Below are 24,545 nucleotides of genomic sequence, written 5' to 3'. Positions count from 1 at the left end.
TGGGGGGCAGGGTGGCGGCAGGCAGTGTGCATCTTCACTTACAGCTCTTTTTCAACACTGTTTGCCTTCAGACATTAGATAATTAGTTAAAATATAATTTAACTTTGTAACTTCTACTGGAATAATACAGTAGAACTACAGGACTCATCAAGGTCTTCTACAATAGAGTTTGGGGGCCAAATTGTTTTCAACTAACACTTCACCACAATGGGAGCTCAAAAAATAGATGGAAAAGAGAACAGAATATTAAAACAGAGAGGAGTATTTACGTAATACTTTATGTGATCATTGCTAAAAAAAGAAAGGACTAACTTGACAGAACAGTGAGTCCTTGCCTCTAGGAGGACAAGGTACAATACTGGGTACGAAAATGGAAAAAAAGATAAAAATTCATAACTCACATAAATTTAATTACATGTGCTATTACCCAGAAAGCAAAGAACTAGCATCCACCTTTGAAACACTACATAACAGAAGCCCATTACCATATCTCTATACACCTGGAATCTATCAGAAATCGATAGAAATGCTGCAGGTTATAATATTAACTCTGCATTTGATTTCCATGAATGGAACATGACATCATAGTTTGGGTAATTTATAATGTCATTTGGAGCTGTAATTGATAATATGGCTTAGAGCCTCCTCCTCTAAATAGCCCATAGCAAGGGCTAGAAAACAAAATATTGGAGAGTACAAGCATTTTTATTCCAAATCAGAATAAACTGAAGATTTCTCAGAATTCCAACTAAAATACATTACTGTTTTTAAATGTGGAACTGTTCACTCTGAAAATACCAAAATACAGCATTTTTGCATGAATTAGTTTGCAAAAGTAATATAGATTACAGTAAAATAACAGAGAAATGAAAAATGAAATGATTATACTAAAGAGCAGATTTCAACATTTAAACAGAAAAAAACCACCACATTATCCAAAATGTAAGAAAGCTAAATAAAACTATTTAAACTTTTTTCACAAAGTTTCTACAGAAACACTCCTTCATACAAAACTTGCAAACGAAGACTAAAAAAAGAAAAGAAATTGTCAGAAAACTTTCGTGACAAAAATATCTTCAATCAACCATAACTGTCACTCTGAATCTTAACTCATGCCAGTAGTACCTGAGAAGTTATCATCACCTGACAGCTGCTTAGTGATCTTTACAGATGCGCTGTCCCTGTCAAGATCCTGGTAACAAAAACATAAATATCTAATCATAGTTACAGAATTAACAGATGTATTTTGGCAGACAAGACTTCGGTTGAAACTCCAGGCCTAAGAAAGAAAGAAAAGAAGCTGCCGTCTTATCCTAGAGATGGCTGCTCCAAGATAGGGTCAATAACTACTACTTTTGAAGCCTTTACAACTAATTCTCATGTAGTGCCTGCCCTGCAATAAAGTAAGATTAACTTAACCTGCTTGATGTTTATTTTGCTATTGCTTACAATGAGGACTCCAGACTCCTGGGTTTTCATGGCCACATTTTTAAAGTTTCAAGTACTTTCAGTTTTTACTTTTAAATTACAATTCACAGATCTGCAGTAAACTTCAGGCTTCCAAGTAGCTTTGGCTGATTTTAAAAATCAATATTTCACATGCAGAAGAAATTCTGTCAGTCATATGCCTAAAGTAGGCTGCAAGTACAAAAAGCACACTCTACATTTCCTTTTGACGCACTTGTCAAATAAGATGGTCTTCATTCAGCAAGTAAGGTCTCAACTATGGATAAAAAAAACCTCTCAAAATTGAAGATGTGCTTTTTCCCTGAGGAGAAAAATAATTGTGGAAAACCTCAGCAAAACGTGTTAAAGCTGAATTGCCCTCAGGATAGGAGGCCAATATCTAAATGCTGTCAAAAAGCTGAATGTTTCTCCTGGTTCCCTGTCTTAGTAATTTTATTTTAACAAAGTGCCCAGAACTTTATTATCTCACTAGAGAGGCTACAGGTTTGTATAGCCCTGTTAATGGATCAAAATCGATCTATGTTTACGGATTTGGCAAAACAATGTAAGTTGCTATGATGATTACTCATTGGCAAATATCTCACACATTGCCTAGAAACTTTGTCAGATTGGATAAACAAGCAAGTAGCAAGTTGCCTGTGGTTCATCTCAATTCCACAGTCTTGTACAGTACACATTTGATTTGTGCAACAGTAAGTTAAAAATGTAATTAAATCAGACTGTCAAAAATTAATAATTTGAAGTTTATAGCACTTCTGTTCTCACTGCACTTCACACATCCCCAAATAAAGACATAACTACAATTGTAAAGCACAACTTTTCGTCAGATGAAATGGCAGCCAGGTCTGCCATCAGACACTCCTCGGGCACTGTCCCCAGAGTGAGGGCAATAGTATGGCTTTGGTCCAGTTTGGGAGCTGGCTGCATGAGTGACACATCACATGAATGCCTTTAGCACCAGCCTCATGTCTCCTGCTCATCACTAGGGCCAGCTCTTGGCTCTCAAAGATCAGAAACACCATGAATAAGTGGAAATTCTCACTGCCTATATATGTCCTCCCAGAAGCTGCCTGGAGTTACAGAACAAGCAGATGTTAATGGGAAGCACATGCGTCCTGTCGCCTTTGTGCCCTCCACTGTACTGTCCATTCACACCTCTCTCCTGCTCCTGCCTCTGCTTTCTCTGTACCCAGTTGTTCTCCTTTTTTCTCATTATGTTTTTCTTGTTACTTGTTTTATGCTTTTACTCAGTAGATTTCTTCCTCCACCTTTGCCTTTCCCACCTCTAACCCTGATATACCTAAAAGGAATAGGTCCAAACTGCAACAGGATGCAGTTTGGCTCAAAACCATGTGACACTTGCGCCATCACACCTGCTCAACACAAACACTTCAGGGAGAATTTAACAAAACTGATTCACTGAATGGACTCTTGAAAGAATCCTAAACATATGACTTAAACATATATAACTAGGTATATCCACTTTCCCAAACATACTAAACCCAAAAGTCCTTTTGCGTCACAGTGAAAGAGAGAATCAAAATTGTTTAAGTTCAAACCACATTTTCATATGAAGAATAACCTTGGCCTCGTACCCATTTCTGTCTGTCTGAACTGCCTTGCCACGCGGGAGGTAGAGGATTGGTTCATACATTTAAGAAAAAGAATGCATGGCACAGAAAGCAAAATAGACCAGGGAAATGGATGAATGAATAGCAAAACATGAGTCAGTGTCTCTGAAATCTGCCATTTAAACAGGAAAAGAAAAATCAGAGAATACACAATGGATTCAACTAAAGAGAGCAAAGAGAAAAAAAAAGGACTACAGGTGAAATAATTTTTTATATATGCCCATAGATATGTATGTTTAAAAAATGCAAATTTTATGGATCCATCAGGCAAACATTTCAGCAATATAGAATGGTATACAAAGCACTGTTCTACTGCCTTAATTCAAGAAAAAACAGCCAACAAAACATAAGGATTAGAAATGTAAAACTTTAGTTTTTAAAGGTAACTACTTTAAACACTGTACAGCTGAGCATTTGGTAAAGTACTTTCTACTTAGACAAATGAGTAAGAAAACTGAAGAAAAATTTAAAGGATTTTTTTTTAGGCAAATGGAAACAAGGCAAAATTAGCCAACAGCACTACTGCATGCAGCTACAACTGAAGGTATATCCCCATCCCGCACAGCATTCCTCTGAAGAGAATCAAAATGCTGATGAGTGTAATAGAGCTGACTTAAATGAGCCTTTAAGAAGGACCATAAAACCAGCTGCAAATATAAACAGCAGCTTCCAAAGGAAAATTTAACAGGTCACTACGAATCCAACCCATAGGGAAAGGATTATAGCTCCAGCTGGGCAACAGGTACCTTTCTGCTCAGGAGCAGTGGTGGTAAGGGGGGAAAACAGAACAAGGAGGCACAGGAGGAAAAGAACACTCTTCACAAATACATGAACCTGCTGATGCATGAGCACATACATGTCTGAAGTCTTTACAGGTAACCGAAAAAAAGTGTGGCGTTTGGGAGTCAACTCACAAAGCTGTTGTATAGCACCCACTGTCTGTTATCATTCCAAAACTCTCAATCCACTGCTCAGGTTTGCTCATGTAGTAAGAATATTTGTCCTAGAGAAGAGCATCCTAAGTGTAATGATGTAGCACATCCAGTTTATACTTGTTCATCATATTAAGAACTGCTTCCTTAGCCAAAAATGTATTACCGTAAAAAGGTCTCCCTCCTTCATGGACATTGCTATGGTAACCGGAATAGTAATCTTAATACATGCACTACACTCGGGAGACTTTTGCTTCAACAAAACAGGAGAACTAAGATTTATTAAGTGTCTGGTCCACCTTCCTAGGGGTTCACATGCAGAAATTACTGTACTCAACCCTTCAACATGAGGTTGCTATCTATATATATTGCTTGGAAAACGTAAACCATTCTGCTCGCCTCTTTCAAAACGCGATACCTTATACAACAGATACACTCTGCCTGTGTAAATATTTTCTAAGTATATTGATCTCTTTGTTACATTCTTAATGCTTTGGGTTGCAGAATCAGTCAAAAATCAATAGGGACATAAATTTTAAGAAGGACTGCAATGATTAGCTGTACTTTTGGCTAAAGGTAGCAAAAGAGTTGGAATACATGATTTCATTTTTTCCTAACATATCCCAATCTGTGGATTTTGTCCCATACCCATAGATTTCAACAAGCATGGAATCAGTCTACATCTTAATGAATACAACTAGAAGTTGTTACAAGAAGTAAAGATTCTTCAAGAAAATAAATTTCAGGTACTCTGTGGAGGAAGTATAACATCTTGTGGGGGAAAAAACCCTAAAAAACAAAAGTCAGAAAACAAATGACCAGGAAAAAAGAGAGCAACAAGACAGTGTAGAGGTCACAGCTAATATAATGGCGCATTAGTGCACAAAGAATATTGGTGAAAGGAGATTTCTAAAAAGGTGCACTAAGAAGTCATTTACAAAACGCAACAGTGACACAAGTTAATGGCCCTGAATACATAGCACTATTTAATGCTTGTTAACAATTATTAACGCTGGCACCAGTATTGATGCAGCAATAGGGCTTAACATAGTTGATCTGAGCAGAAATTACTCAAGATCTATCTCTAAGCAAGCAAGTCATGTGACACCTTAGAGACATCAATTAATACAAGAGCAGAAGGAAGTACAGTGCATGTAGCAGATTCTAATAATGTGGGCAGGCAGGGAAGATCGGTTAAAAGAGCCACTAAGTAACATTATTTAAAGACTAGACTGCATACAGTCTAGAGGAAAAAATAACTGAGGGAAAAACTCTATTGTGTTACAAGCAGTGAAATAAGGAACTTTCGTGATATCAAAACACCTTCCTGAACAATAGGCATACAACTGCTCATCCTCAGGGTGCAGAATCAAAGGATGAAAGGCAGAGTAATCCTCTGGCTGCCTGCCCACAGGGGAGAGCTCTGCTGCCATCCTGGTGGGTGCCCCACAGCTGCAGAGCCACAACATCTGAACAGGCGAGATTCACTCACAAAGCCAAGTCTCTGAATATAAGGCAGAAAAGTATCTCTGCCTCGTGGAAGAAAATTAATATTTGCTTTGTGATAATGATTATGGATTAAAGAGACGATCATTTTTCTATATAAATCCATACAGAAATGAGATGAAATCTCCACTTCCATGCAGAAAAAAAAATACAGGGTTTTCCCCGCCCTGTTTTTTAAGGTTGCATGTTACATTCACGCACAGCTGCAACCCAAATTGTTTCATGCTTTCTTATTTGCAATCCTACTTACAATAGTGCATAAAATAATTTGTTTCAGTTTCTATTTCCTGCTCACATTAACACTTTTGTAGCTTTATACACCTCACATTGTTTATCTTCTGCTTTACATGCATTCTTCATGTGTAATATTTAAGAATAAAATAATTTTCTGACAAGATAAACATAGAGAAAACAAACCAAATAACTGCTGCACCTAAACTTTAAAAAAACCCACACACAAAAAAATCCCCCAAAATGCCCAAAATCAAACACCAACATAAAAAAACCCACAACCAATCACTCCCAAAAAAACCAAGCAGGAAAATCAAAATTCTTCTTATACCAAGAATTGTCATCGTTTAAGAAGCCACAATTCCTGCATCACGGGACACAACAAGGTATGCTGACCCTCATACCAGGGTGGTCACCTCACAACCTTAGCCTGAATGGCCAACTGCCCATCTACAGCTGGCTTGTAGATAAGTCTTCAGCATCAGCACAAATACAGCCCCAAACTCCTCCATTCGATTCCCTAATGAGAGAATTAAATAATTCAATCCATTTCACAACAGCATTGTTTAAATTCTTTTATTAAAGAAGTTATTTTAATAAATCAGTAGAATGGTATCAATCAAAACTTTTAATTCCTCTTTTTAGCACTTTTTAAGAGAAACTTCAGCTAGCCTAGAGATATTCTCTGCCTCTTTTCAACTTTTCTGGGGATTCTCCAAAAATTAGTCTTAAAACTTGGCAAAAACTGGGTGTGTAATTCATACAACTGCTAGAGTTTTAAGAAAGAAGAGTTTTAGCTAAAAGCATCCAAAAATTGAATTGAAAAATCTAGGATTTTTTTTTCACCTGTTCTTCTACATGCTGCTTTTGCCTGCACAGGGAATCAAAGTCCAACCACCCTCTGCTGCCTTTCAGAAATAAACCCTTCACGCTGAACCACAGGCAACAAAACAACTCCCTGGCCTGGCTTCCAGCTTCAGGCCCTGCACAGACAGGTTCAGATAAATAATGAAAGCTATATACAGAGCTGGCAAGAGCACCACTGCACGTACCTCTCTTCACTTCTGCCCAAGTCCCTGACAGAGCATTAATACATCATATCACAGCCTAAATATCTGAATGCCAAACACAGCTCCTGCTAAACCAAAAATGCGCTTGTGCACAATGGCTGCATTCCAGCCTGGCCACTTCAGACTCTCATCTCATTTGCATGGGGGCAGGAGGGAATAGGACTTCACTCTTAGTATCCATCATAAATTACAAAAGTAATAGAAACATATAGATATGTAATTCTAATAGAGATATTTGTCTGTTTATTGGTTCCAACTTGGCAACAACTTTCTGGAGCAGAATCTATCTTTTATTGCTCAGTGATGGAGTGATTTCTTGCACTTGACCCATATCTATTGGCAAACATCACAACATGCTCAGCTTTGATAAATAAAGTTCATATTTGCCTCGTGCACTGGTTTCCCGCGCAAAATTGGCACAAGTGCTACTGTGGAATCTGTGCGTTGTGCTTCCCAAACCACTACCATTTTTATCATCCACAATTTTAAAAGCAATTTCAACTATCTTCATGCCAGGTTTCCCAAACTCACTTTTTATTTAATTTTTCAGGATAGACAAGAGCCAACAGAGTCTCAAGGAAAGCACCAGCTCAGCTTAAGCAAAGACCGCTATCTACACATTCCACTCTGCAGGTGATAAAGGCAATGTACAGCATGAGAAAGGTACCAGGGACAACCACAAATAAATCTATGGGAAGCTACTGTCTCATTTGCTCTTTAAGGAAACCAAACATTGTAACAATCAGTAATACTTCTTCAGCCAGGTAATATCTTTCCACATTAACTTTAACACAAATTCTACAAAATATTGCAGTGAAGTTCAACTATAAAGCAAAAGTGGTTTAATATTTCCTTTTTAATGTTTAAAAAACAAAGGAAGAAGAAGAAGAAAGAGACTACTAAACATAATATATTTTTGCAAAATAAAGGGTGAAGGGGGAGAGGAATTTCCTCCATAAATCAGTCTCTTAGTTTCAGTGGTGTTCAAAACAGTAGGCATCATACATTCTTTTTCTCTCCATGCTGATAGAATTGATGTGTGAAACTAAATAGAGAGGCCCACATCAGAACCAGTAAAGATGACTCAGAAAATGCAAGCCATGCCTCTGCTGCAGGTCATAGAGGAAATTTGGAAACAATATAAAACCAAAAATAAAACAAATAAATAAAAGAGCTTGAGTTAAAACAAAACCACATGTCTATTGCCTTGATGCTGTTCTCAAAGCAAAGTGAAAATATTTCTGGCTTGGGACAGAATGTTTTTTTATCATCTCCAAAGAAGCACATTAAAACTGTAAAAGGGGAAAAAGAAAAAAAAAAAAAAAAAAAGAGCGTTGAAGGGTCTTTGCCTTGAAAACATATGTGGATGAAAAATGATTTGCTTTGGAAATTAAATCCAAATAGCTTATACCTGCTGAGATTGACAGCACAACCTAGGATTTTCTGCTGGACAAACTGATAAACCTCACTCCAAAACCAGAGTTTTATGACAAAAGAAAGAGGTACAAATATGTTTTCTCCAGAAATCTCTCACCAAAATGTTGCATTTATACTTTGATTAGTCAAAGGAAAGAACTGTATTCACCAGGATGACACTAAGGGACAAACCTACCTACAACTGTTCTAGGGTTTTCTGTATCATTTGCAGCAGAGAACAGGAGCACACCTGCCTCCCTGAGCGTGCCTCCCCACCACACACATGCAGAACCCTGCTTTAGCAGGGAGCTGCTGTTCCTCTGTAGAGGATGGGACAGGGCAGTGGTCATCTGTATCCAGCAGCAGCCACCAGTCTCGGGGGGGATGGCAGCCTGTCCTGGCAGCTGCTTGCTGGAGGCAGAGTGTGGGTTAGCAGCTCCTATCTCATAAGGCACAGGAGCTCATGAGGACTATAAGGCAGGGAGAAGGTTAATATGTGGAAAAAATGCAGCTTCTGCATGAGGCACAAAACCCGCCTTGAAACTTAAGTTGTCACCTCATCCCCTTCAGGTCCTTTCCCTTGACACGAAGGTCAAAGTCCTCCTTTCCCTTATTGCTTCTGACTGATGGTGACTTCCTTATTTTCCATCCTCCTCCCAAAGACAGAGACTGCTGCTGCTTGTGAGATGAGTCTGGTTTGAATAAAGTGTGAGGTCCTACAGGAGGAGGGAATCTTTATCATATCTTGCCCTTTCAAAGAGCACTCCCCTCCCTGAAGTACCACTTAAAGCCCTTCTGTCTGCACTGTCATCTGCCTCCTCCACAGTCCTCTCCCTCACTACTCCAAAATGCTCTTGCATCAGCCCGACTGTGTTTGCCTGTGAAGATGTGATGCTGCCCAGCCATACACATTACCCTATATCCTTCCTGTGATAGCGTCGCAAGGGTCACTGAATACAATAACAGACAGCCGCTGCAGAAACAAGCAAGACAGAATGAGAGAAATATTTATCATCTCACAATTTCACCAAAGCACCTTACAGAAGTTTTACCCTAAGCAGACGTCTACATCCCTCTTGGCTCTGTAAGGCACAAACACATGTACTAAGGTGATTTGCTGAGCTTCAGGACAAGACAGGTTTCCAGGGCACAGTCTGCTGCAGGCCATCATCCAGACTTCGGTCCTTCTCTGACACTTTTCTTTCAGATACATGAAAAATATCAGTTGTGCTGACTACATATCCATCTGATGGAATACAAGCAAGGAGTCAACACACAAAGGTTGGCAAAGCTTATCTAAACAGCAAAAATGCAAGCAACTTCCATATTCGCAGAAGGATTAAAGGCAAAGATTCTGAATTTTATTGTCATTAACAGCCAGAGTTCCTAATAATAAGAGCTGTAAAGTACATCACCAAAGATCTAGGGATTAGACTGCAAACCTTTCAGGCCCTCATTATTTCTCACAGACCAGCAGACACATTGCTAAGTAACTTAATAGAAATGAAAAAAATATCCTGAAAAGTGCTTCAGTGTGGTTCAAAGATCCAGCTGCAGACTGCTGATATTGGCAGATAAGCAACGATTCATACACTGGTTTATGAATAACTAATAGAGCAATGATACAGTTGTTGTCAATGATACAGTTAGTTTAGAACTATGCTCTAATACATCACATATCATGACCTTCCAATAAATGTACTGTATCCAGAAGACGCGCTCCTAAGCAAACTGTGGTCATGAAACGAGATGCTATGCCCCACCTGAAGCAGAGAGTGGTCCCTCTTGCAAAATGGTTAGAATCCAAGAACAAAGCAATATGAGATACATTAAGTCTCTTAACAAGTTTTTTTGGCAAGGGAAAGCATAGAAGTTTAACTGCAGTGCTTTCTTAAATTTAATTACTCTGGGTATTTTAAACTACATTACAGTTATGTAATTAGACTTAAGTAAACCAAGATGTTTTGCCACCTAATGTAAAGCCTTAATCTGAAGCAACATGCTGTCAGATTTAAATACTTTTATTATTCACTGGCAGCATTTTAAACTCTCACTTCCTATTAGAAAGCCTGAAGATCAATAACGCTAAAGGAAGATGTACTGTCATTTAACATCTTCAAAACTATGCCAAGCAACTGGAAGGCTTTCTGAAATCAAAAGCTCTTTCAGATAACACAGACTGAACTGATCAATGGTTGTGTATACTCTCCAGCATGTCCTTTTAAATACAGTTGTTGAAGTGATCAGATCTATAATGCAAAAAGCTTAGTAACCTACTAAGTTGTTATTTTCAAGAAGGACACTAGCCATCATCCATATTTCCTTTCTCTTTCCTTCGCAAATTCTTACAAAAGATGACAAAAATTGAAGTCAGATTTAAAAAAAAAAACTTGCCTTTGAAATCAAACAAAAAAAAGAAGAAAAAAAAAGGAAGGGAGGAAGAAATCCAAAAGATACCTGCATAGGTACATCTTCACATTACACTCAATGTAAATATATTATGTCACTTCTAAAACTAACTCCATTTTTTTCTTTTATTTTCTTTGGCAACAGCTGATTATCTCAGATAAAGAACATTTTCTCCACAGCTTTAAACATTTGCATAATTATTAACTTTGGTGTCAAGCATATAAATTTGTGGACTCAGTTTCAAGCAGAAAAGGAAATGGATTGTAAAAACTTCTGTACGCAAGAGCTTTCCTTATTAAAGAGTGGACTAGAAATAACTACATGGGGATGATTTCTTTAGTGGAGGAACTTGCAAACAAGGAAGAAATAACACGGAAAATAATGCTAGCCAAATTCAAATGTCAGTATAAAAAAATTCATTAAATAGTAGCAGTTAAATACTAGACCTTACATAAGAATACAGTGACTCACCTAGTACTCAAAATCCTTAAATCAGACATTTTTCTACAAACTATGCTCTAGACCCTTCAGAAAATGCTTACAGCAGGAATCACTTTTTCAATCTCTATTCCCATCTCTTCCGAGGAGGTCAAGATGATAAAAATTTCAGATGGTTACAAATTATTCTATCCCAAGAGGAGCAAAAAGTAATAGTAAGTAGCTACTTATTTTCTGCTAAAATCTTCCTGTGCAGAGTCCACACACCCTGTCAATATCCAAAGAAAGTGCCAAACGCTCCCCTCCAGCTCCACAGTAATGAATGCTGAATACTAAGTTATATATTTCACTCTCCACATATATAATGCCACCACTGCAATGATACCATGCCAGGAAAAAAAAAATAATCTTACCCTAAATTTTAAAGATAGAATCAGGAACCAGAAATGCTGCTTTGCAAGACTCCTTATTTTATTATCTAAGATACTGATTTCACTGACCATACTGGGAAATTTCAAAGTCTGTAATTATCCCCACTTCTTCCTAAATTCCCATACACACAAACACACTTTCTTCCTCTTTTTTTGTATCACTGGACTTCGTTGCTTCTTTGGCAAATAAACACAGGAACACACCTAACTGCAAGCTTAGGAATTCTTATATTGGCTGAGAAAACCAACAGTGCAGAAAGATTAGATATTAATACAACTGTACTGATAATAAAACACAAGGCTCTTCTTTACTAAACAGTATTTCTAATATTCAATAGATGGAAATGTTCATAACTGTACAATCTCACAGCTTTTAGACTAGATTGTTTACGACCTCTATTTTTCACACAATACTAGTAAAATTACCTTCCATTGGATGAGTTTCTTAAGATGGATTTTGAACACCACAGAACAAACCTTTATCCAAGCAAGTGTTTAGTACCAAATTCTAAATTTCTTTTTACCACATGTGAAAAACTCTTAAAAGAAGCTTTTATTTTATCACAGGCTGTAGAACACAGTTTAAAAATACAATAAACAACATGTTCAATAGTATCAACAATATTTAATATAACTCAATCCATAATCCTTTATTTTTATCATCCTGCATTCTGAAAGGAGTGATACCTTCATGCACAGAATATTATGCACACTATGAATGACTGGTAGTCTTAGATGAGTTCTGGTTCATGTCTCTGGTATGAGACTGGTTCTTAGATGAGTAAATTCATGGAGGTTTTGAGTAGCAAGAGTAATGCATAGAACTAGCATAAAGATCTTCTTCCATTATGTACTTACCTGCTTTTAGCAACCACTTTAATTGACAATACCAGGTCTGTAATAACGTTGTTTGACAATTAGAAGAAGGATTTTTCAAGTAGGGTGGGGTCAAAGGCAGTTGCTTTGTGAATTCACAGAAAACAACAAATTCATCAAAAACTGCTTTAGGTTTTAACTAGCCTAACAGCCTTAACTGGAAAGATGTTTTCTGCCAAACACAAGAAACTGGTCATCTTGGCAACAGCACTGTTCTGGCTTTACCCAGCACCAAAGCTTTTGGCCCTGACGGCAGACAGAAACCAGTCCAAAGGAGAAGCAAAGGGCATCTCAGGAACTGTATGGTCATTGGAGTAGCTGGGGGAAAGGGAGTGGCAGGGAACTAAATTGAGCCTCCCCTCTCACTCCTAAACTACTAACACTAACTACTACTACTAACTCCTAAACAAATAACACTAGAGCTGGTCTGAGGATGAAAAATACCAATCATACTTTTCTCCCCTTTTATTCTTCTTTTTGAAACGCACTTATCCTTGTCATGCCCATTTCGTTCTTTAGAGTCTACAACAAAGCAACAATTCAATTCAATCATAGAGCTTCCTACAAATTATTCAGTTATTACTGAACACCAAAGTTGATTAATATAATTGAACCATTTCCCATGCAAAGTTATTGTGAATTTACATACACAATGACCAGGCTTCCAAACTCCTACTTCCCATAAAGCACTCCTTAACAATACTCTGTTTGCACAAAGCCCATTGTTACACCCTTGATCATAACACCTGGAGCAACACAAAAATCCAAGTATAACGACACAAAACAGATGGTCACTACTGCGTTACTTGTACATTTCTTGCAAACAGAAAGAATGTGAACAGCTCATATGATCAAGAGAAAAGGAGTTCAGTTAGTTGAAAAAGAAAGTTAGAATTTGTTTTCTTTTTTACATTAAAACTATATATAATATTTCAAAATCTGCATACCATTTATAAATCATTTAATAAAGTAGACCATTAAATACAACTTGTAGACATCAGAAAATGACTAAGAGCTGTACAAGTACATTGAAATATTTAAGAATCCATTCCAGATGGGGAGTCAGAACCAGTTCTCAAATGCCCAAGCTCAGATGTTAAAAGAAAAATTTTATTTTCTGAATTGATCTTTTTGTGAATCTATAAACAAGATCCAGATCTCAAAAATAATTCTTCGTCACTGCTTCCAACTGAGACAGTAACACAAACAGAGAATTTCAGTGGGTTTCTACTAGATAAAGATTTAAAATTAGAAAGCCACTTCAAAAATTAATGAAACAGACATGATTCAGCACTACAAGGAAAAGTGGGACACTGGCCAATTTCAAGAGTTTGAAATCTTAACTGATTCTTTCTCAGTGCCTGCATAATGATATCATTCAATATCCAAAATTATTCCCTAATTTCAAATTACATGAGAGATTACACACTTACCATTAATCCATTTGGCTTCTGGATTATGAACTACGAACTCTTTTCTGAAGAGATCTTCCAAGGACAATCTGGTTTCTGATGAATTTGCAAGTTCATCTAAAATAAACGTAACAAGACCATTTTAGATAGTTATTAAATACCATCTATTCAGTGTCATTCACAAAACATTGGAATTACAGATCCAGAATACATAGTTCAAAGGTCCTGTCAAAATCAGTAACAATACCTTGCTCTTAATTTATTTTTATTTTTTTTGCTACAAGAAAATGTTTCCTTTTTCTTTAGTAAAGCTTTGGAAAACAAAGCATTGGTACCTTACATACAGGACACCTGAAGGATGTAGTGCTTGGCTATTTCCTATACTGGAACTGTAGTGGCAGAGCTCCTGCTTCCCCAGCCCTACACCACAAGAAAAGTCTACAAACCAATACAAAAAATTTTCTGAAAGCCAAAGGATATAGGCCACATAGACCACCTATACAGACAAAAACTAAGTAAAATACTTTGGTAAATAAATTTGGAACCAATTCCACCTACTCCAAAAACTAAAATGTGGAGAAAAAAAATATTTCTATATGCACATTTTATAGTCTGTGGTTGCTCTATAGCGATAAGCACAGCGAAACATTTGGCTAACAGCCTTGGTTTTTTTCACAAACGTGACAGAACCCAGGAATATTGTGCTTCTGAACATTAGCCAACGTTGACTTTCAAAGCAAAAAAATAAGTTGCCAGCTCCAAAAATAATCTCCATGCTTCAGAAAAGGAAAAAGAAGCTCTGCTAAATTCTACTTCTCTTGACACCAACACATGAAATCAGAAGGACTATTAAAGCAAAAGTTTTGCTGTCAAAACAATTTCCAATGAATAGTCACTGAGAGCAGCTATGCACTTCACCTAACTGCTTTAGGCTATTTAAAAAGCCGCTGCCAAAACTGCATTATGTTGCCTGTGCACTAGCAAAAATATGCACCTATGCACTTCCTACACAATCAACAAGACAGATGTCCAATCAAGTCTTTTAATAACTTTATTATTATTGGATACGTTTGCCATAGATTACTGCAGTATCTCTGTGCTCTATGAGCTTTTCCTTCCAACATGTCAGGCATCTACCTTCTCTACAAGCAGACTTTTTGTTAGTCAGATTTTGTCCTCACAGATTGCTGATACTAAACAGTGTTGATGATGACAGACTCTTTTCGAAAAGGAGTATCTAGAATCACACCAGTCAAGGAGCAATCCCGTTATCCTTACGTCAACCCAATATGTTAGCAGCACATTTTAACACATAAACGTGCTTTGTAAAGGTTGTATTACGTAATACATTTCAGATTAAAATATGACCCCTTCACAATGAATAAAGTCAATCATAGTTTCGTTATTGGTCTTTATTCAGCCAAATTTCTCAATTAGAGGCCCAGCTGAAAGCTTACTGGAATCAACAACTATATGATTTTTTTGCCTTTCAATGTCAGCGCTGCCTACTGCAGCCACTTCAGCTAGTATTTATACTATGCATCCTTGCTGTATCAAAAAGAAACTCTTTTTTAATGCACGTCATAAGTTTCTGATAGACACAAGGCCATCACAGCTGCTCACTCCATGGCACTGCTGCATAATGCACACACCTTCCTCCCAGGTCTAGCAAGGCACCAGTAAGCACTTAGTCACTGTAATCAACTCTTCTTGCACTTCATGTCTTAAAAGGCTAAGCATGCAGAGTTGTTCAAATCCACTCTCATAAGACAAATGTTATAATCCTTAAATAAGCTTTTTGCCCTCTTCCTACCTTCCAGGAATCAAAGTAGTCTGTTTGGGGAGGGGGGTCAGTCTCCAAGTCCAGCATGGGACACAATATTCCACTTGCAGTCTTACTAGAGCTTTAGAGCATAGTAACATTATCTTTCCTGATTTATACCTAATCCCTCTGTTTACTCATCATGGGACCTTGTTAGCTCTTGCTCCTGACACACAGAGTTTTTATCTTCAAAGTAAGCACAAGTTGTTATATATGCTATAGTCAGCTCCACAAATGCATACCCCATCTTAAAAAAGCTACTTCTAATTTAACAGCATCAAATACTGTGTTCTTCATATACCTGTTTTCCCCTTTCTCCATAACCTTGCTGACTACCTACCCTCAACAATCTGTTTTCCACCACCTATTTTGATTCAACACACCCTGGTCCTGATGCTCTTTGTGATCCCAAAAGGATTCCCCTTCCAACCTTTCTCGAGTTTGTTTCTATTTATTGTGACCCTTTATATCCTGCCAGTTTGTGAACTATCAATCAAGCTCACACAAGCTGTTATGTTGCCAAGAGCTGTCTTACCTAAGACAGTTTAGTTTTCACAGATTTTATTTGTTATTAACTGCTTTAATAAAAAAAAACTCTAAAAAAATACATCAACTGCGTACAGAAAAGCTATTAGAGAAGAAAGGTACACCAGCTCTTCTCTCTGTCTTCTAATTAACATGCCTGCCAAGTAACCTCGATACAAATTGGATTTTAAAGTAACTTTTCAAATTGCTGTTAATATTGCTAAACTGAAAGAAACTGGCATTTTAAAGACTCTTCACTAGATGTTTGAAAAGTAATTTTTTTTTCTAACGCTGAAGTCATTACCAAAATAGAGCCTTGTTTGTAATCCTGGATACTAGCTTTCCACTATCAGTATTGTAGGAGGAGAAGACCAGGTCTGAGACCATCGAAGGAACCTGAAGGTTCCCTAAGTCCATGGGACCTGGTGAGATGCACCTGTGGTTCCCGAGGGAACTGGCGGAGGAAGTGGCTAAGCCACTATCCATTGTATCTGAGAAGTCGTGGCAGTCCAGTGAAGCTCCCACTGACTGGAAAAGGCAAAACAGAACCCCCGTTTTTAGAAAAGGGGAAAAAAGGAAGACCCAGGCAGTTATGGGCTGGTCAGTCACCAATGTGCCTGGCAGGATCATGGAGCCGATCCTCCCGGCAACTGTGGTAAGGCACATGGAAAGTAAGGAGATTATTGGTGGCAGTCAGTACGGCTTCACTAAGGGCAACCCATGCCTGACAAATTTGGTGGCCTTCTATGATGGGCTTACAGAATTGGTATATAAGTGAAGAGTGACTTGACGTCACCGTCCTGGACTTGTGCAAAGCATTTGACACTGTCCTGTGCGACATCCCTGTGTCTAAACTGGAGAGGCATGGATTTGAGGGACGGACCACTTGGTGGATAAGGAATTGGCTGGATGGTTGCACTGCACTCAAAGAGCCGCAGTCAACGGCTCAGTGTCCAAGTGGAGAGCCGTGACGAGTGGTGTTCCTCGGGGATCAGCATTGAGACCTTCGCTGCTTAACATCTTTATCGGCAGCATGGCCAGTGGGATCAAGTGCGCCCTCGGCAAGTTTGCCGCTGGCACCAAGCTGTGTGGTGCAGGAGACGCCTTGGCAGGAAGGGGTGCCATCCAGAGGGACCTTGACAGGCTTGAGAGGTGTGCCCAAGTGACCTCATGAAGTTCACCAAGGCCAAGTTCAAGGTCCTGCACCTGGGTCGGGGCAATCCCAAGCACAAACACAGGCTGGGAAGAGGATGGGTAGGAGAGCAGCCCTGATGAGAAGGACCTGGGGGGACGAGAAGCTCAACATAGCCTGGCAATGCGCATTTGCAGCTCAGAAAATGAACGGTATCCCGGGCAGCATCAAAAGAAGCGTGGCCAGCAGGTCAAGTGAGGTGATTGTCCCCCTCTACTCCGCTCTCATGAGACCCCACCTGGAGTACTGTGTTGAGGTCTGGGACCCCTGAGATAAGAAGGGCATGGACCAGTTGGATTGAGTCCAGATGAGTCCACGAAGATGATCAGAGGGCTGGAGCACCTCTCCTGTGAAGACAGACTGAGAGAGTTGGGGTTGTTCAGCCTGGAGAAGAGAAGGCTTTTGGTAGATTTTATAGTGGCCTTCTGGTACCTAAAGGGCTCTTATTAGAAAGATGGGGACAGAGTTTTTATTAGGGCCTCTAGGGGTAGGACAAGGGCGAATGGTTTTAAACTGAAAGAAGGTGGATTTAGACTAGATATAAGGCAAAAATTCTTTACTTTGAGGGTGGTGAGGCACTGGCACGGGTTGCCCAGAGAGGCTGTGGATGCTCCATCCCTGGAAGTGTTCAAGGCTTTTAGCAATGAGGTCTAGTGAAAGGTGCCCCTACCCATGGCAGGGGGGTTGGAGCTAGATGATCTTTAAGGTTCCTTCCAACATAAATGATTCTGTGAAGTACTTGTTTTATTTTAAAGGCGCTGCAATTTTCCAATTTATGTTTATTACCATGTTACCAAACAGCCTACTATCATTCATTTTCATTTACAACTTTATTTACTTATTACTTGAAGGAGTAGTATTTTCAGTGTCTTCACACCATTTCACATGGATTTCTGTATTTCGATCTGAAATAATACATATTTTCTATAGAAAATTAATACCGATTAAAGAAGATACAATATCAAATGTTAAAAACTAAATGGCTACCTTTTAAGTATACATCAAACTACAGTTCAACAACTGGTGTGTATTTACTGAAAATGACAAACCTGCTTGTGCTTACTAAACTAGAATACTGCAAAAGCAGAAATTAATAGCCTTGTTATTGTGATGAGTTTATAGGATATTATTTTTGCAGATTAGAAGTAGTCTAAACACCTTATAAAATTTACCTTTATACTTGGCAAATAATAAACTACACTACATCATTATCAGTTTTAACTCAAATGCCTTACTGTCACTTCTGAATTAAGTTTTAACACTAGAAATTAGCATAAAGCCATGATGTTAAATGCCATCTGAAAAGTGGAAAAACACCACTAGTGAACTGTATGCAATCTAACAGGTATATCATTATATCAGGGAATTAGCACAGTTTGTATTATATTTGCATGAAAAAGGAAAAACAATATGCCAGCAGGTAGTCAGATATCCAAATTTTTTTGCTGATTTACAGCAGTTACAGGGAGCCTATACCTGAATCTTCTAGTAATGAATCTCCCCTTCAGTAAAAAACTATTTTTAATTTGCTTTCTATTCATTTAAAAGTAACATGAGAGATGGTGCGGAGGGGTCGGTCCCAATCCTGTTCTAAACAGAATATTTATCTATTGGACGTAATCCAAACGGATTCTCTTCCTAGAGCTTTACTGTACTCAATTTTAAAAAAAGCATTTTCTGTCAGTTTGGCTGACCTAAATGTTCCTTAAAGGAACGTTTCTGCAAGCTGTTGTTCTTCTCCACCCACCCCCCCATGAAGAGATGGCAAAGGAAACTTGGAGTTTGCTTTGAGTTTATGATTAGAGTCACATGCCACTTTGCTCAGCAGTAATTACCCTGTATCAGCATGCACTGTTTAAATGCTAACATCACTATCTCAGTTAAGGAGTCCCACATAAAACATTTGAGTCTGTCACACCTTCAGAAACTGTTAAGTTAATATGAAGGTAGAGCTAATGTCATCCCCAGAATGAAAAACATCCTTAAGTGTTGTGGCAAAACACCTGAACAAGGGTGACAATGACTGTACAAATCTTACACTGTTCTTGAATGCTTTTTCATACAAAAGCTTTCAGCTGTTAGTACTTCCAATTGAGTGTTTCTCAGTTTTGAAATACAGATCAACAGTAGTTGATCAGATAGGTCTTCAGATAACTCCTACAATGTGGAACATACTGTTATGATGCAAAGCACAAAAACATGCTGATTTAAAGGCAGGAGTGAGGCACTAATGCCAGAAAATCTACCTATGAGCGTTTCAGGATGTGCAGATATGTAACAAAACTTCAAAAACATGAAATAAAATAAAAACAGAACAAGAAAGATACCTGTTTTATATTTGTACTAACTTACAAACCAAATGATGGCATCTCATAAACAGCTCTTTCTGTCTCTGCCCTGGCCATTAATTCCCAATATAAAGTAAATTATGAATATACGATTACTCCCAAGGTATTTTCTTCTTTGGCTGTCTCTTAAACGCTTCTCTAGAAGTCCTCTCCAAATACCACACAAAAGTCACTAGATTCATAATTAAATTGTCCCCAAGGACAGACAGGTTTCTATTCTGAAACTCCAAAGTTTTTCCACATTCCAGTCCCTTACTCTAACACCAGTAACCTCATTCTTTGGTGTCTTCATGTACCTTATCATTGCAATTATCTAATTGTGAAGAAAACTAGCAGGGATACTTGCTTCCAAGCCTTCTACTCCCAGATGCAGAGCAGTGTAGCAATTTGTATTCACGGGCGCAACGGACATTTTTTTAATTTTTTTATTTTATTTTTTTTACATACTCCTTAGTCCACAGAGGTTCACAGAGAGCTGTTGAGCCCCAACAACTGGTTACAGGGCTGGGAGTCCATTCAGACTCTACCACTAATCTCTTACACTACTGATGGTCACACTACATTACATCTGGTCTTCCATCTTTCCAACTCTTTGTTGAGAACACCAATACATTTATACAGTCTCTGAGTATTAGCATAGATGAAATGCAACATATAGGGAACCAAAATATTACTAATATTGTTGGTACAATTTATTAAAACCACAACTGTCTTTGCAACACAGATATTTATTTTAACAGAAGCTAAGTTATTAGTAGGTCAAAATACATCTCTTCTTTCAAGACAGTTCCTGCTTAGTGTTGTATATTGAAGTTGTATTTCATGTAACAAAACACCGAGAAATAATATAAAGAATTTCCATTTAGTTTTAATACTGCTTTTATCTTTAGAGGAAGCTAAAGCCTCTTTGAAGCCTTTTGCATATAACTTCCACAGATGTTCTAAAAGTTTGTTACCATACAGAAGCATTGATTCTGCCTATTTAAAAAGGGCACGAAAGCTGTTGCTCAAAGTTTGAGTGAAGTCCAATGACAACTGTTACAGTGTACAGAGACCTAAGAGTTTCTTACATTGTGGACAAGCCAATGTATAAGTATTTGTAGGCAAAAGAGATAATTTCTGTTGGATTTGGCATATCAGTAAATACACTTCTGCCTCCACAAAACTTTCAACAAAACAGTCAGGCTTCTGAGCAACTACCATCTGAAATTATTATCATCGCCATAAAAAGAAGCAGCATGATACACAGTGTTTAGGGGAATTTACATGAAATCTAAAAGGCACCCATCAGTACAGGCAGAACTAAAAAAGGAAAGAAGTCTCAAATGCTCAAAATAGCATTAGAAATTAAAAGCAATGCACTCTGAACTATCCCAAGTATTTCAAGGACAAAATTCTCACTACTGCACAAAACATCTTAATTCAGATCTATTATATTTTATGAAAAGAATTGGCAAAACCAAGTATTTATAATAACAGATTGGTAGCAGCTTAGAACTGAGCACCTTGCAGCAGCCAAAACTGTCTCCCAAGTTTTTCCTCTCCCTGAATGCTAGACATCCCAGTGATCTTACATATACTGAGGACCAGATAACTTCAGGTATAGTGCTTAGTACCAGCACAGTATCAAAATATTTACTTTCAAAAACATATTAATTAATCATAAAGTAAAGGGAGAATAGCACTAATTAGGATCAAAACCAGGAAAGTAGCTGTCCTATAATGTACCTCCAAAGCTTTCTTTGGTAAGCATTTGCAACCTGCAAGAAATCCCAGTTTTACAGACCTAGATCATTTTGGGAAAAAGGTTTTTATTTATATCAAGCTCTACAGTCTCTATGGGATATCTTGGAGCATCTGACAGAACTAGTTTTTCACTCGCATGACCTGAACTGAAATGTAGGTCCCAGCTTACATCAAGTTTTCAAGCAAACTCTCTGGATTTTTAAAACAGCCTCAGAGACATTGTAATTCACTGAGCTTTTTTTAATATATTAAAAAAAAATTAACATTTTCCTTAGTTGTTTATTCTTTTTTTCCACGAGTGCCTTCAAAGACTACAATTTATCATCATGAATAATTCTATATAGGTATGAGTCAGAACCGATGTTTATTATTGTGGATTCCAGCGTAACACCTTTGAGATTTTACAAGCTTTAAAAAAAGGTACCTCTCCTTGAAAAGAAAAAGTCTTCTGTCTTAAAGCGTACCAGGATACACCACAATTTGCCCTCAACATCTGTTTTTTATTATTCCTTGAAGAAAGTGCTGTACACTGAGATTACAGCAGTACAACTTGGAACATTTTGAGAAAAATAAAAGCAAAGTGGAAATAAGCAAACAATCATTTCTTTATCATTCCTTGGACAGCACCATGCATATGCAGTAGATATTTATACAAAACAGAGGAAGCAGAATAATCCATAGTATTCCTACATACTCTCCCCAGCTGTCTCACTCCTTTTGACAAGTAAAGCTTTTTGATCCTTTTCCATTCAGTCTCACCACCCTCCTTTCAAGCAGCAGCAGTCTACTACTGTACTTGCTCATGCACAGACCCACCCAGCTTCCCTTGATTTCATCCAGTAGCTAAATTGTCTGGAACCATTATTTAACTAAGTAGTACTTCATTAACCTTTTGGTTTACACAAACTGGGCACTTGCATGGCAGAATATTTGCAGACCAATGCTTACTATCTAGGCTTGCCACCCAAGTTAGGTACTTTACATTAAAATTTTAAACCTGACCAAAAAATACCAAAGATATTTTTTATTCAAAACTTGTGCAGTGCTTCCTGCTCTTAGGTTTCTAGACATAGTTAAACAGTTGCTGTCCCAGCAATAAAAAGAAAATCTTTAGAAAAATAACCCAGACCAAATTAGACAACACCTAAGCATAATTATTTTGTATGTTTGACTGCTTGTCTATTGCTTGCCCTCACGCTTGGGTTTTTTCCTCTGTAACTGAACCATTCCCCTCTTTGTTTTTGAGAGAAAGAAAAAGGGAGAAGCTTGTGCATGTACATATGAAAGATGCGCACTTCTGATTCAGTGAGAAGTTTCATTCTCAGTATTAGTTTTCATGACATACAGCCTTCTCTTAGCTCATCTGTGAAAACCAAGACACAAATGACAAAATCTTAAAGTCAGCTCACACCTGCTGAGGCTAATGAGGATTGCTTGTAGCCATCTCAAGGCTGACACAATCCCAAGGCCCTATTGCCAAAGCAAAATGCTTCTACTCCACAAGGGTTCTGGTAACTCCCGAGTCCCTACAGGCACCAAATTTATATTAGCCAGAAGTTAAAAATGCTGAAGAGCAAGAGATACTTTAACATTTATATGTCATTTTAACAACTGCATTATGAATCATTATGAATCACACCTTCAGTAAGATAAAATAAAGAAGTAGGTTACCTGGCGTTAAAAGAATGACAGACATAGTGATGAGTGAACAAACAACTAGAATCACCAGCAGCGCAATAGCAATTCCCTTCCAGTTCCTCTGCGGAGGGCTGTTACTTCCAAGTTCCTACAGGAATGGAAAAAAATAAAATAAAAGGAAAAAGACCATGTTTCATAATCATATATTTCTAGAACTATTAGCGACAGGAAAATTGCTTTAAGCATACTCATAATCACAGCATGGGAGGTGATCATGATCCCTCCCCTCTCAACAGTACACAGAGTCATCCAAAGGTGTGTAACTCTTATGGTTTTTTAATAGATATCTCTCTTTTTAAAAATATATATATGTAATTTTATACCCTTAAGAGACAATCAAATGAGCTTATACAAGCTGTCCAAAATATGACTGGTGTTAAAATGCGCTGAACATAAACTTCGGGACAATATCAACTGGCAGTTTATAAGATAATTACAGAAATGAAATTTAGCAATTTACGGTAATTCTACCTAACGTGGTATGGACCATAAAGGTTTAAATACACATCCTTTTTAATGTACACTATTAAACTTATTTGTAATAGAAAACATTTACAAAACTGCCTGAGGCTCCAAGTGTTCAATCTGAAGCTACACAGCTCTTCTTCTCTATACAGCAGTTAACTGTAAACTGCTCCCCTATTACTTATAAAAAAGCAACAGTGGCTTGTAACAAATGTTAAATGAATGCTTCTGTAACTACTTGTACACTTAAACCTAAGTTCTCTGTGGTTACATGCTTATTGTTACATGCCTATTAACTCCAGCAGGCAGGCGCCATTTAGGTTTGTCGGTAGCAGCAATGCATTGCCTGTGTTTGTGGCACAGTTTGAGACATGCAAACGTCTACCAACAAAACGACAAAAATAGTACAACCGTTTCATACAATCCTAACTCTCACAGAAAGCAGTATTTTTTCTATCTATGGCTGGCAATCATAAATGTTTCTCTGCCACAGGTACCCATGTCTATACTATCTCAAAATTAAATCTCTGTGAAAAGAAACCTGGGAAGGACTTCTCAGAAGATCTCACTTCAGCCTACTTACAAAGCTGCGTTATGTTGCACAAGTGCCCCACAATCTACACATGCTTCCACAAAGCTCCAACTAAATTCCAGGTGGGGTGAAAACCCACAGGCTTTAGCCCACACTTGCCCTTGAAGACACCACCACATAAAAGCCTCTCTCCCTCCTCAGGACCTGCCGCCATAATGTACATCAGCAGAGCCCTGCAAGGCTGCCTCTCCACTGAATGCATAGGGAGCAACTGCCACGAAAGATGAGACTACTTGGAGTCTCCTATTTAAATCTGTTATCCTGGGTTTGTTAATCTTGCAAAGTACACAGCAAGGATATTCTTTCATCTTTCCCCTTTCTTCTGGATAAAAGAGCAG

At 38.0% G+C, this 24,545-nt stretch overlaps 1 protein-coding gene across 2 annotated transcripts in view; it reads right to left on the bottom strand.

Annotated features, from left to right (window-relative positions):
• Positions 1-24,545, bottom strand: part of DPP10 (dipeptidyl peptidase like 10) — a 551,325-nt gene that overhangs the window by 214,922 nt on the left and 311,858 nt on the right. For both annotated transcript variants that reach the window (XM_037398165.1, XM_037398164.1), the window contains exons 2-3: positions 23,124-23,238; positions 13,841-13,936 (exon numbers count right to left, since the gene is read on the bottom strand). In XM_037398165.1, the coding sequence (XP_037254062.1) occupies positions 13,841-13,936; positions 23,124-23,238 (211 nt within the window). The remainder of the gene's footprint in view (positions 1-13,840; positions 13,937-23,123; positions 23,239-24,545) is intronic.

Source organism: Falco rusticolus, chromosome 8 (assembly GCF_015220075.1).
Source record: "Falco rusticolus isolate bFalRus1 chromosome 8, bFalRus1.pri, whole genome shotgun sequence".
Lineage (NCBI taxonomy): Eukaryota > Metazoa > Chordata > Aves > Falconiformes > Falconidae > Falco > Falco rusticolus.
The sequence above is the reverse complement of the archived record's forward strand: the minus strand, read 5'-3'. Positions and strand labels throughout refer to the sequence as shown.